This window comes from Lutra lutra, chromosome 3 (assembly GCF_902655055.1).
Source record: "Lutra lutra chromosome 3, mLutLut1.2, whole genome shotgun sequence".
In the NCBI taxonomy this organism is placed as follows: Eukaryota; Metazoa; Chordata; class Mammalia; order Carnivora; family Mustelidae; genus Lutra; species Lutra lutra.
The window spans coordinates 32,479,439-32,492,833 of record NC_062280.1 but is presented as its reverse complement, the minus strand read 5'-3'; the positions used below and the strand labels follow the sequence as shown (position 1 = coordinate 32,492,833).

Genomic DNA, 13,395 nt, shown 5'->3' with positions numbered 1-13,395 from the left:
GTTGGCCCACTGGTCTCCTGTATCAGTAGAATTATGCATTTTGTATTTATTTGTATTTAAGCCGACAGTGATGGTTTCTCTTTTTTGCTGTGACATGAGATATACACTCAGTCCTTTCTCAGAGTTCCTTGCCCCTTTTCATTTTGTTCTTATCTTTCTTTGGAGAAAATCGGGGTGATGAAGGCAGGTAACAGTATGTAGATTTGAATCCCGAAGCATGTCTTAGTGATGTGAAGAGAGGGGAAAATAAAATTGTGAGTCAGATGGTTATTAGAGATGGCGAACTTAAGTACCAGATGAATTAGTTGAATATAGCCAGTGGCAGGGGTTGAAGATTAAGGCATTAAGGGCCTCATGCTTGATAACCTGTCCCGCGTTCGGATTAGGGGTCTGCTCAGTTACCGCCCAAAACCTCTACTTCCGATGCTTCATAAAATTACAGGAATGACTCGTTGTGGAAAGCTTATCCGAACTTTGGGCCTATAATACGACTCTAAAAGAAAGACAGGGGAAAAAGAAACTGTGAAAGGTGTTTGGCAACGAGCAAGAGTGGGAGCTCACAAACTCTTTGAAGGTCAATTAGCCAGAAAATGCGCTAAAGACTGGGTGCTGGGCTGCGTTACTGGCCGAGAATTACCCCCAAGGTCCTCAAAGTGGTCCTGCCGCTTGAGCACAGAGAGACAATTACAGACCTCAAGGAGATGCTACAAAAGCTTTAATTAAGGGACTTACTTACACCCCACTAAGTTTTGGAAATTAAATTCTTGCTTGTGCTTAACTGATGTTTCTTTTGTCTGGGCTTCCACATGGATTTCGGCAAGAGAGCGCTATTTTCCCCCGGGTCTGTTTTATGTTGGAGGCTGTTTCACTGTGATGGATACCAGCAAAGCGGAGCACTTAATCCGTGTCAGGAACCAGGTGGAAAAGTGGGCTGAGGGGCTTTGTGCCATGGAGTGTTTGGGGCACAGGTTGAAAATTGGAGTCTTTACAGCAAACCAGGAACTCTTTTTGGGCTTAGACACCTGAAGAGTAGGCAACTGTATTTTTCAGATTTTGAGTTTTAGATTTCCCATCCATAGGACAACATGGTTTTCCTTGAATTGACAACGTTGTCTCTGGACCCAGCAGGCTGCTCTTTCTCCAGAGGCACCTGTTTGGTTTTTGTTGAGGGGGTTAGAGTGGCCTCTGACTGCCATCCGGGTACGGTTTTTCACAAGCCCAGACCCAGACTGTGGCTCTGTTTGGATGTGACTTCTGGAAGGGCTGGTTGAAGCTGCCTCCTGTCCCGGCTCTAGAGTGTTAGGATCCATCCATCCACCTGAGTTACTGAGCACCACCACAGTGCTGCTGATGGGAGACGCCCTTGTCTTTGAACTCGGGCGGAATTGCTGTCCCAGCAGGTGCCCTTGTTTCGGTAGCGAAGCAACGCCCTCTTGACTGCCTTCTTCGGAGCGGTTCCTTTCTGCTGCCCAGTTTGGTTGCAACCACTCAGTATTGTATTTCCTTTCAGGATTTCTAGTCCACACCCATCAAAGTCCCTTTTGTGTGCCTCGCAGCTTGTGCGTGTGAAGAACAAAATTGCAGCCTTGCTCTAACTAAACAGAGAAGAAGCACATCCTAAGGGCTTGGTATCATCATCTGACTTTGTGAGAAATGAAAAATGGCAAGAAAATGATCATGGTCGTCATAGGCTAAAGTGTGCGGTTTTCAGCAAAGTTTATACAGAAATCCATTAGTGAATGTCATTGTTACATGCGGTAGGGAGGGGAGGATTAGCACTGGTTGAGAGGCCAGAGGACCCCTCTGGTGCCCGCTCGGTTGGGAAGCAGCTCCTCTGCAGTGAAGGCCCTCTGGCCAGGGCGTGATTTGGGGTGTGATAGGGGCTCTGATAGATCTGTGTGCGGGGCGGAGAGTTGTTGATACTTACATCAGGTAGAATACTCTCCTACTTGACTATGTTTTAAATAATGCAAGTACAGATTTCAGTTTTCTTTGCTTTTCTTCAGAAAGAGGGAAAATTGTATTTAGTAATAGGAACATTTTGTTTGACTGAGACCCGACTGGTTAATGAGCTAAAGCCAAGCATGGTCCAGACTTCCGGAGAAAGGGGCAGAGACGGCATTGTGACGCCTGCTCACTGAAGAAGAACATAACTGTGTTTCGCTAAAAAGTGCTGATTCAAAAAGTTGTTTTATGAAGTAAAAATTCTAAGTTCTTATCTCTTAAGCTTTATTTTGCTAACATTGTTAGAACTAGCACATCTGGCTTAGATTCTAAAATAGTCTGGTTTTATGCTTCAGTTAAAATGAATCCAATCAAATTGGAATTTGTAGATAAAAAGGAAGGATTTTGATACACACTGAGGATTCTTAAACATGGCAAGGTTACCAGAGAAGACCTTAAGCTTCCTTTCTGGATGACCTTTAAAAATAGGTTGGTTTTGTTTTTTGTTGTTGTTGTTTTTTCCAGTTAGCGAAGGGTGTTCCGCTATAGTTCTGTAAAAAAGGGGTGACGTGAAGGTTTCCTGATTCTTGGTTAAACTGCTTAGCATTAATGCTTTATATCAGCTTCACTTTTTTGTCGTTTGAAGATTTGGGCCAGGGAGAGGGGCAGAATTTTGTAAATTGGGTTTTTGTTTTGATAGTGTTAAAATAGGCCATCTTGGGACACCTGGTGGCTCAGGTCATGATTCCAGGACCTTGGGATCGAGTCCCATATCCGACTCCCTGCTCAGCGGGGAGCCTGCTTCTCCCTCTCCCTCTACCTGCAGTTATCCCTGCTTGGGCTCTCTTCCTCTCTCTCTGACAAATAAAAGCTTTAAAAATAAGTAGACCATCTTTATTAGATTTAGTTCTCTTCATATCTCAGTAAGGCTCTACATTATCAGTCCAGTTGGGTTTTTGTGTTTTTTGAGTTCCCTCTCTGCGCCCGTCCCCAGATGTGGAGTAATGTGTGGGCTCTCTATTTCAAATGCAGTGCAGTGAAAGTCTTGCTTTAATAAGACAGTGGGGCAGAATTGTTTAGTTTGAGGGCTTGTGGGGAACAGGCCACCTTCTGATCCAGCCCAGGGTGCTTTGGGGGTTAAGAATGACAATTAAAAATGGTTTTCAGGAATATAAACACACATCCTCCGAGGCTGACTGTGAGGTAGGTGGAACTGTCCTGCGTCTTTATGGTGTGGCTGGTACTACTGCCCACTTGTTAGCAGCATGCCCTCTCCCGCCAGTGCTGTATTTCTTCATCCTGCTGACCTTGGAGCCGTTAGTAGAGACTCAGCAGTTTATTCTTTCATCAAGAATGCACTCACTCTGAGATGGCAGGCTGCAGGCTTGTGGCCCAGCCCTGCTGGGTATTTTTAGTTCATGCCGGTAGGGAGCTGTGGGTCTGATCCCTTTTCAAGTTGGCGGCAAGTGAAAGGAGTCAGCTTTTTTTGAATCTGAGTACGGCACAAGCACTGAAGCATTGATGGACTCTTGTGGCCCTCGTCAGTCAGCGAGTATGGAGTGGGCCCGGATGGTTGCTTGTTTTTAGCTGTTTGGATCTCCATGACAGTTCCTGGTTCGCTGAGCCCTCGCCCTGCGCATTGATACCCAGAAGAAGAGAGCACTTCCCACCTGCCTTAAGTAGCTCCGGGCTCACCCCAGACTGGTTTGGTGCTTGCCTTTGCGAGCGTGGGTTTTACGGAAGATGCTCTAAAACTGCTGAGAAAGTTCTTTCTCCAGCAGGAATGTGGGTTGCATTTGGGTAGCAAAGCTCGAGCCTGCCAGTGACCGTGCGGCTTGTTTCTCTGTGTAATAAGGTAGAAAAGTGAGTTTTGAATCGTAAATGGATTCAGGCTGGACTTTTTATCCAGCAGGTAGGACTATGGAAAAACCTGTTTCAAAACAGGTTCTTCCCATGCAAGGTCATCAGTTTTACATTTCCTTTCTCCCCTTTGTCCTTCCTCCCTGTGGAGCTCCCCAAGGACTTCTCTAGCTGTGCTCCTCCAGCCTCTTCGTCTTGATCCTGCCTTCCTGGAGCCCCATGATTAAAACAAACAAACAAATGAAAAAAACCCACAAAAACAAAAACCCATGCAGGGCCCTAACTTGCATATTTGCCCTTAACCTTTTCCTTTTAAGAGTTTCTTGCTGTAATACCAAATATTTCAAGATTAGAAAGTATGAGGATGGCACTTTTATTTCCTAGCCAGTTGGTTTAAAGAACTTACTTTTCCAGCAGCCTAATGAAAAACTTAGGTGTTAAAAGTCTGTTGATGCTTTTGCCACGAGAAACGTTGATTTCTGTCCTCTTTTTCAGGCCCTGCTTTCTTCCCTGGGAGATGCGCGGAGATCTTTGCCAGGGGTCAGAGCATCGGGAAGCTTGGGGTCCTTCATCCTGACGTCATCACCAAATTTGAGCTGACCATGCCCTGCTCCTCCCTGGAAATCAATATTGAGCCATTTTTGTGAAGATGGGGCTCTGTGTGACTCTCTCCCTGAGTGTCCCCTTCTCCTTCCCTGGTGTCCTGTAGCCCTCCCCACAGGGAGTATCCATTTACGCTTTAATGTTTAATAAAGTAGAAAGTGATTCTGGCTCGGTGGATAAATACCACCCACTCCCTGCGTTAGGCCAGCTTGTGCGAACACGGTGTCCGTGAAGCTACATGGTTAGGAAAAGCCCAGAGGAGCACAGGACCGGAGGCTTACGGATGAAACAGCAGGAGAGCAGATTTGGACGCAGGGTGCACGAGTAGGAGTGATGGAAGATTTCCAGTCAGTGCTCACATTTGACATTCAGCATTGGGAACAGTATTTTTAGGAGACCATTAGGAAGCAGTGACAGTCTAGCAGTTAGTCTTACAGCCGTTGAAGTTATTTTAAAGTGAAAAAAAAATGTCGCAAGTATTTGAAATATTTGAATGTGCAGAGGTGCTTTCACTCCCTGATACCCTGAGACCGAGCACCTGCTGCATAGCTGTGTTCTGCCGGCCGAGTTACACATGGTGACAGCAGCGCCCCGGGAACATCGGAAACGGTGAAAAATTACTTCTGCCCTAGGCCATACATTTCACTGTAATCAGTATTATAAAACCGTGGTGTTAAATATTTAATTGAGCAACTAGGTTCTGTCTTCTTTTATAGGGAAGTATTGGATCTCCTCTGAAGCTAATTTTCTGTCAGTCCTCCTTGTCTTGCCTTCTAATTTACTTTTATACTTTGATCTAGACTCTTCCAGTAGGTACTGATAGTGAAAAGCTAGGTCTAATGTTTCTTAGTTACTGTTAAGATGACATGAAACACAAAATGTAAAACCTTAAGTTCCAGTAGAAATAGCTAACGGAGTGAGGAAGGGTTATGTTTCTGGAGCTCTGCTGAGCCTACTGTGAGGAGCCCCACCCCGTGACTGCCTTGCGTCAGGGCAGCAGCGTCCAACCTGGCAAGATCTGTGAACATACAGACTGTCCTGTTCTTTCCCAAGTCTGTTGTAAGCACAACCTAACAGCATTTAAAGGAAGTGAGATAGGCTCACAAAAAAACCTCATAAGGTTTGTATCCAGCATCCTTAGAGATTTAAACAGATATTTCCCCAAAGAAGATACAGGAAATAAGCATTTGAAAAGAGGCTCACCATCCTTAACCGTCAGGGACACGCAGATAGAAACCACAATACAAATTGAAATGGCTAAAGTTTGAGAGACTGGTTCATACCCAGTATTGGTGAGACCAGGGCGTGGGACCTCCATGCCCTGCTGGTGGGAACAGAAGAAGGTTATTTATAGTAGCTACCACCCAAATGTTCATTAGCAGCTGAGTGGATAAATTCTACTACATCTGTATTATGAGTATTTCTTTTCTTTCTTTTTTTTAATGAGTATTTCTTGGTAATAAAAAGGAACTGCTGGGTGCCTGAGTGGCTCAGTCAGTTAAGCGTCCAACTCTTGATTTCGGCTCAGGTCATTATGGTCATGAGATCGAGCCCCTTGTCAGGTTCCGTGCTATGCATGGAGCCTACTTAAGATTCTCCTCCCCTCCACCGCTGCAAAAGCCGGGGGGGGGGGGGAATGAACTACTGAAGAATATGAATGGTTCCCAAGGCTCAGCAAAAGAAACCAGACCCAAGACTACTTGTGATTCCATGAAATTCTAGAAAAGTCAGACGCAGTTTGGTTGGCTAGAGCTTGTGGAAGGGAAGGGACTGCAAAGGGCACAGAGGAAGCCCTTGGGGACGATGGAAAGAAGCTATTCCCTGATAATTTTACACAACAGATATATGCATAGGGTAAAAGAGCACGAGTTTTTTGGTTTTTTTTTTTTGAAGAGCATGAATTTTAGACTTGGTATGTCTGCTCAGAGTGGCTTACTGGTCCACTGCTATTAAGGAGATACTTTCCCCCGGTTTCAGGTTTGCTGTGGGTAGTCCTGGTTTGTGGGCCACGTGATCGCCGCTGTTGAGGTGAGTGGAGCCATTTGCGCTGTTAGCAGCCAGCCACCTGGGTGTATTTTGGTTGGTCAGAAACTACTTGTAATGAAAACCCACTCATCCCTGATTGTTGATCCCAGCATGAAAGGGGAAAGATCAACTCCATCCATCATGGGGAAGTTTCTGCCCTCCGAAGCAGGAAACCGGAAGAAGAAACACCACTTCGGGTACTTGAGAAGAGATGACCCTCCAGTCTGGGCCTTGAGGTTCCGCAGGAAGATCAGGTCACACTTGTCCTGGCAGGGGCATTTGGACTGGAGCCCGGGCAGTCGGTGGGCTCTGCCAAGACCTTTGCTGGAGAAGACACACGCCTTCTTAGGAAAAACCGGGAGCCCGAGTATCAAGAGGGAAATTAGAATTGGTGTCTTGTGCTAGCTTACAGAGAGCTTCCACTAAAGCCTGATGTTCCTGCGTCGCTCTTCGGTTTACAAAGTATTTTCACATATGATCTCGTTTCAGCATTATTATTTTTTTTTAACAATTAGAGGAGGTAGTCAGAAATAAGAATTCTCGCTGATTGATGAGATGAGAACCTTAGCCCTCAGAGAGATTAATGATGTGCCCAAAAGTCCCATGGGTAATAAATGGGATTGTGACAATGAGTACAGATTCAGTAGATTACAGTGTTTTGTGTCATTTTCCTACTTTTCCAAAATGTTGAAATTTGAGTTTTCTTTATAAAAAATTACTGAAAAACACAAAAAGTTAAAAATCTTTAGGAAATTGTACAAAGTAAAACCTTCCCAAGCTAATCTATCCTTCTATCCTTCCTCCCCAATCTCCTACTAAAGTAACTAACCCCTGTTAATAATTTAGCTTGTGCTCTTTCTGACATTTGTCTTAGTTTAGACCGTCACACCCCCTCACCCCCAACATACACACGTGCGCACGCGCTCATGGTTTTTGGGTCATACCGATGACTACTGATGTGCAACACGTTTTGATTTCTATTTTACATGGTATGTCTCACGACATTTCACTTGGCACGTCCCATTTTACTAGGTCAGTCCCTCTAGACCCAGCTCCTCGTTTTAAATGATGCACTACTGTATGGCTGGCCAGAATTTGTTCAGCTTTTCCTCTGTTGACATTCTCTTGTTTCCAACTCTAATTATAGTGATCAATGGACTTCCATATGCCTCCCCCTAAACCAGCACTAGTTGGAGGCCACAAAAACCCAGCCCTACTGGCTACGTGAACCTCCACATTTGGTGTTTGGCAGACACATTCTGAGAGGCATGGGGCTGCTTAGATAGTTCTTAGATGTGACTTCTGCACTCGAGCAGTGTCTTATCCCAATAGGTCAGAGTCCTAGAGGTAGCAGATGCTCAATTACTATTACCTTTTGAACAGGAGTAGCCCAGCTAGGACCAGCTTGCCCAGCTGCTCTTCTTACGCTCAGCCGTTCCGGAGCTCATCGGGTTGGTAAAAGAGCTCTGCTTACGATCTCGCGCCTCCGTCTTAGCTTCTGTTCATGCTTGATTTTTCCTGTAAATACCACAAACCCCAAGTTCTTGAGTTGGCTCTTCGGTCCACTTTATCCAAAATTGGCAGACAGATGCCTTAAAGGGACACAAGTGCCTTCAGTGAAATACGCCCTCAACTCAACAAAAGCACGGGACACATCTGCTATCTTCCAGGTTGTGGCTTATAAGGAGCTTGAATAATAGTACTTAAAAAAAAAATAGAGGCTGGCATACATAGTGGAATTTGATGTGGCGGTACACCTCTGGGACAGTCAGCAGCAGCTCCCTAAGGCCCCCGAGCACAGTCAGCACGAGGCAATGGGCCTCCTCGGATAAAGGGGGAGGACCCAGGCAGCCAATCCTTGACAAACAAGCGGGGCTGCGGGAAGGCAGAGCCGACCCAAAGTGATTTTAGTTTCCACCACGGCCCGCTTTGTTGTCAAGTGTCATAGTCTCCTTTAACTTTCTAGTAAACACAAAGGAATAACTGCAGACGTGACAGCTCCACTGTGGGTTGAACAAATATCTCCAGCAATGAGTTCAGTTGAATTGTGTCTGGCTAAAGCCCTGCACGACTTTTCTCCCCCATGTGATCGATGGCAGCGTTCAGATATGCTCATGTTCTCCATTCAAGTTTTACACTCGTCCGTAAGGTTTGGCCTCTGTCGTCTCTATTTAAGGGACAGGAGTTGATTCTCCATTAGGAAACATTTTGAATTGCCCCCTCGGAGGAGGCCCTTGTAAGAGGTAACCACTGCAGTGTCCAAACTACAGGACTTTCCAGCCATTCAGAGCAAAGCTGTCCTTAGGACAGAAAAGTGAAGATACGGAGGAAAGGCACTTGTTTGATACCAAACCTCGAATCAAAAGAAATTTCCTGCATCCCACAAGGCTCCACTTTTTGTCATGAGGCATGAAAGCATGTCTGAAAACACCCCACCTGCTTCGGGCCAGCTGGAAGGCAGCTGCAAAGGGTGCAAATGTGGTAAACCCGAACATGAATGCTGGACATATAGCGAGTAGAAGGCCAACTAGAGATGGACGGGTGTAGGCATTTCTCAGGTGTGCAGAACACCTAAATGGAGAGTTTGGAGGGGGGGGGCAAGGCGGTTGAAGCAAGATCAGCCAGATGGAAAGGCGCCCTGTGAGCAAGCTGCGCAGTAGGGAAGAGAAGGACCCCGTAGGAGAGATGCCTTCAGGAAGTCACTGGACCTGACCGTCTGCAAAGGCCCATCTCCAGGGGACTAGCGGTCAGCCTGTGCACGTCTCTTACAGAGGAGACGGCCTCTAACCATCCACAGAGACCCGAAGGAACTGACGGAACCGTTCCCAGAGCTCACTGAGGCCAGCCACAGCTAGAAAACCTCAGATGTCACAAGGCAATGCAGAGAAGTCCCAGAAGGATTTTGCCTCAGTAGTAGGGAAAACCAACTCTAGACCAAACGCTGCTCCAGTTCCACCTCATAAAGCTTAAAAACAAGACCCAAAGAAACTATTTGCAAGGAATGAACTGCATCCCAGAACAAAGCTTAAGAATATTTACAGTATCACTAAATATCCACCACCCAACAATGTCAAAGTCACAGTATTTGGCATCCGATCAAAAATTACCAGGCAAGCCAAGAAGCTGGGAAATACCACCAATAATGAGGAAGGGGGGAAAAAACGAATCAGAAACTGACAGGGCAGAGATGATAGAATTAATAGGGAGGATATTCTTTTTTTTTTTTAAAGATTTTATTATTTGACAGAAACACAGCGAGAGAAGGAACACAAGCAGGGGAGCAGCAGAGGGAGAGGGAGAAGCAGGCTTCCCGCTGAGCAGGGAGCCCGATGTAGGGCTTGATCCCAGGACCCTGAGATCATGACCTGAGCCAAAGGCAGACACCTAATGACTGAGCCACCCAGGCACCCCTAGGGAGGATATTATTCTAACTGTATTCCATCTGTCCAAGATGCTAGAGGAGAGACGAACACGTTGATAGAAGATACATATTTTCACCTTCTAGACATAAAAACTAGGAGATAAAGGAATAAAGCAAAAAAAATAATACCAATACCTACGTAGTAACAGCAGAATTGACTTCATGAAAAGTTGACATTATGCTATGGTTTTCCATTCACCACAAAAATAACTTTCCAGCGATGTATTCTTACTGGCACCGACTTAAGATGGCTCACGAGGACGGTTCGGTGAGCCCCGGGCATCCTTTGCCCCCCTCCCAGCACCGCTAGGCAGGTCCCCACGTGACCGAGATGCACCACAGACCTGAATCCCAGGAGGCCCCAGCCCTTTCGGGTCGCAGCTGCAGGTCCAGGGCCTGAAGGCGGCGGCGACTGAGCACCCTGCCCGGCCTCAGCCATTTGATGCTGGCTTTGTGAGGAGGCGTGTTCTTTGAACACCTCCACTGGGGTCCCCCGGCAAGGGGACCCCGCTGTCCTAGCAGGGTGCAGCGAGGCCAGCAGCTGTGCTGAGTGTGTGCATTAAAGGAGCGTCCCAGCCGGAACTCCTCAAGGCATCCTTTGCTTTGTTTGTTTTTGGATGCCACATAGACAGGCGTGGAAAAGGAAAAAGGGTTTCTGGCTTCATAGAGCTCCCTTGTCTCATGTGGCTACAGTTTTAAAATGTAACATTCTATTCATGGTCCGCATCCAACTCCTATTCTTCATATGCGTCCCGTAAATAGTCAAGTCTGTACTACAGGTGCGCCCCGCTGCAAGAGAACAATGGACACATGGTGTACCCCGAGTAATCCATTGAAAAGCCTGATGTTTACAGAAATGAAGGATTGCCATATGATTAAAAATGCCATTTATAACCAGCAAATCCCTGGGTGCACTTAAAATTCAAGTTAAAAAAAAAAAATCGAAACAGCTTTTAGGCAAACATCTATCCTCTAAAACTAGATACATCTATGCCCCTTGGTTCTGGTTAGCCTGTTACTAGAGAACCGGGGCTCCGTTCCCGGATACAGGGATGTGAGCGAGCACATGCACAGGTCTCCTGAAGAGCCAGGATCAAGGTCAAATACTTTTATTTATTTATTTATTTATTTATTTTTTTAAGATTTTATTTATTTATTTGACAGAGAGAGATCACAAGTAGACGGAGAGGCAGGCAGAGAGAGAGAGAGAGGGAAGCAGGCTTCTCGCCGAGCAGAGAGCCCGATGTGGGACTCGATCCCAGGACCCTGAGATCATGACCTGAGCCGAAGGCAGCTGCTTAACCCACTGAGCCACCCAGGCGCCCAAGGTCAAATACTTTTAAATCAAGTTCCACTGGAGAAGTTCGGGGAACTGAACCAAGAGAAGAGGGGGAATGGGACCAAGGACAGGGATGGAGTTCCTAGCAGCCGTCACCTCTGCTGAATGCCGAACAAGAGGCCCTGGGAATGAAGCTAAGTCTGAGGGGTCAGGTCCAAGATGGCGGAAGGGGAAGGTGCCCACTGCTGACTGTTTAATATTTGAATAAGAAATGGTGGAGGAGACTAGGAAACCACCTCTGGGTGTCACCTCTTCTGGAATGGTACCACGGGGACATAAAACAGACTAAGGGGCTTTCTCACCCCTCCTTCCTGTTCTTATGATTGGGTTCTGCAGGGTCAAGCCCCTGGCTCATCCCTGTTCCAGCACCACACACAGTCGCCAGTCCCTGGGTTCAGTTTGGATTCTCCTTCTAAGAGCTGCAGGTGTTTGGGGGAAGTGTCTCTGGCAAGCTGCCCCTCGCCACGGAGGATCCTCTCCTACCTACTTCTCATCACGTCCCTGTGTAAACCCCATCTGCTCTGGAAGCCTGGCTCACATACTGCCTCTCCCCGGAACCTTCCTTGAGCTGCTGCGGGCCTCGGGCAGGAATTAACCTCCCCTTCCTCCCCTCTTCTCCATTTCCCTGAGCCACAGTCCCCTCTCTCCTGGAAGAACTACACAGGGCAGATCAGGTCCCATCCAACGCCCCATGTCCGTGGTACCCAGCAGAGCAGGTATTAAAAATACAAATAGGCTCCTAGCCCTGACCTTGCCAATGATGGTCAGCTCTCTGTACCATTTCAAGTAGCAATCTGGGATGCTTAAAGACAGAGCATATCATTGTAACCGTGTGAATATGAAATCGGGTCATGTTCATCTGGCTCAGCAGTGGACTCATTCATGAAAACCTTTAAGTTACCTTAACTAGCAACACCGTAACATTTACTTTTCAACACACAGTAACATTTATCTCTGAGGACACTAAGGTAAGTATCAAGGAGTTATGGGAGGTGCTCATTCCTCTTCCTGTTCACATCGATGGTGGCCATGAGACTCCCCAACACCTGCACGCGACTGAAATAGGACAGTGACAGAAAACTGGATAGCCTGTCGTTTCTTTTTGCCACCTCTTTTCAACTCAGGTCCACTGAACCCTGAAAACCCTGAAAAGTCCAGGGGAAAAATCCAAGGAAGCCCAACTTTGGCCTTTGAAACATTTAATAAGAAGTCATAATCAAACACAAAATGATTTTATTTTAAAAAGAATAAATTTACATACAGTACATAAGCAAGACAGCTGAAAGCTTCCAAAATAGAAACCGGGAGCATATGGCCCCAAAACACCACATGCTTTGATTACACCCGGGAAGCAGGAGATGCCTACTTGGGGGGGGGGGGGGGGAAATCCCAGGTTACAGTGCGACCTTCAGGCATGTTGTAGAGTGACTTCAGCCACAGCCATTTAAGGGTTTTTAGTTCAGGATCCCATCTGTGTTTCCTTCTGCATATTCTGTTGTGGTGCAGGCCTGAGCAAAACCAGCACGGAGCGACAGCTGGTTGTAAGGACGCTGCAGGAGGGCCTGGCCCAGAGTGGGAGGGGGCTGGGAGGGCCTGCCCGTAAGGACGAGGGCATGTTCTGCTGAGCTCCTGGAGGTGCCAAGTCGTCTTGAGGGCTTTGAGGGTTCCAAATGCAGGGTTGGCCAGACCCCAGGTCCTAAGTTTATCTTGGATACATCATGGTGAGTTTGACTTTTAAAAGACTTTTAAAAGTCTTAATCTCCAAGTGTCCGGCAGGAGAGGGGCTCTGGACCACGACCGAGGCTACGCCAGCAGGGGGCAGTCTCTCCCCAGAGAGAAAATCCAAATGTCTCCAAGGAGCCAGTAGGCCTGCTCTTTGAAGGGATAGGGGTGGGGTGTGTGAGAGAGACCTCTGGCCTGGGAGGGTATAGCAAGTGCCAGAGGAGGGCCAGTGAGCAAGAGTAGGAAGCAGGTAGTGACTTTTCCAGTCCGTTCCTGCAGAGCAGTAGAGCTCAAAAACTAAAACACGTCTTCACCAATATACACTCTTTTAATTTTCCAGTTGCAAAACTAGATACTTTAAAAAGTGACCAACCACGACAAGCCCTTGGGTTGTTCTTTAAGATCCAAAGCTAATCACCCTCCATCCAATCGTGTAAATATAGCCTTAAATATATTAACACAGCTGATTGCTGTCCTATTG

General features: G+C 46.7%; 1 protein-coding gene across 2 annotated transcripts in view; it reads left to right on the top strand.

Annotated features, from left to right (window-relative positions):
* The window catches only part of FARSB (phenylalanyl-tRNA synthetase subunit beta), a 69,510-nt gene extending 64,936 nt beyond the window's left edge, over nt 1-4,574 (top strand). For both annotated transcript variants that reach the window (XM_047721537.1, XM_047721538.1), the window contains one exon: nt 4,300-4,574. In XM_047721537.1, coding sequence (XP_047577493.1) covers nt 4,300-4,451 — 152 coding nt within the window. In that variant the 3' untranslated portion in view covers nt 4,452-4,574. The remainder of the gene's footprint in view (nt 1-4,299) is intronic.
* Nucleotides 4,575-13,395: the final 8,821 nt, after the last annotated feature.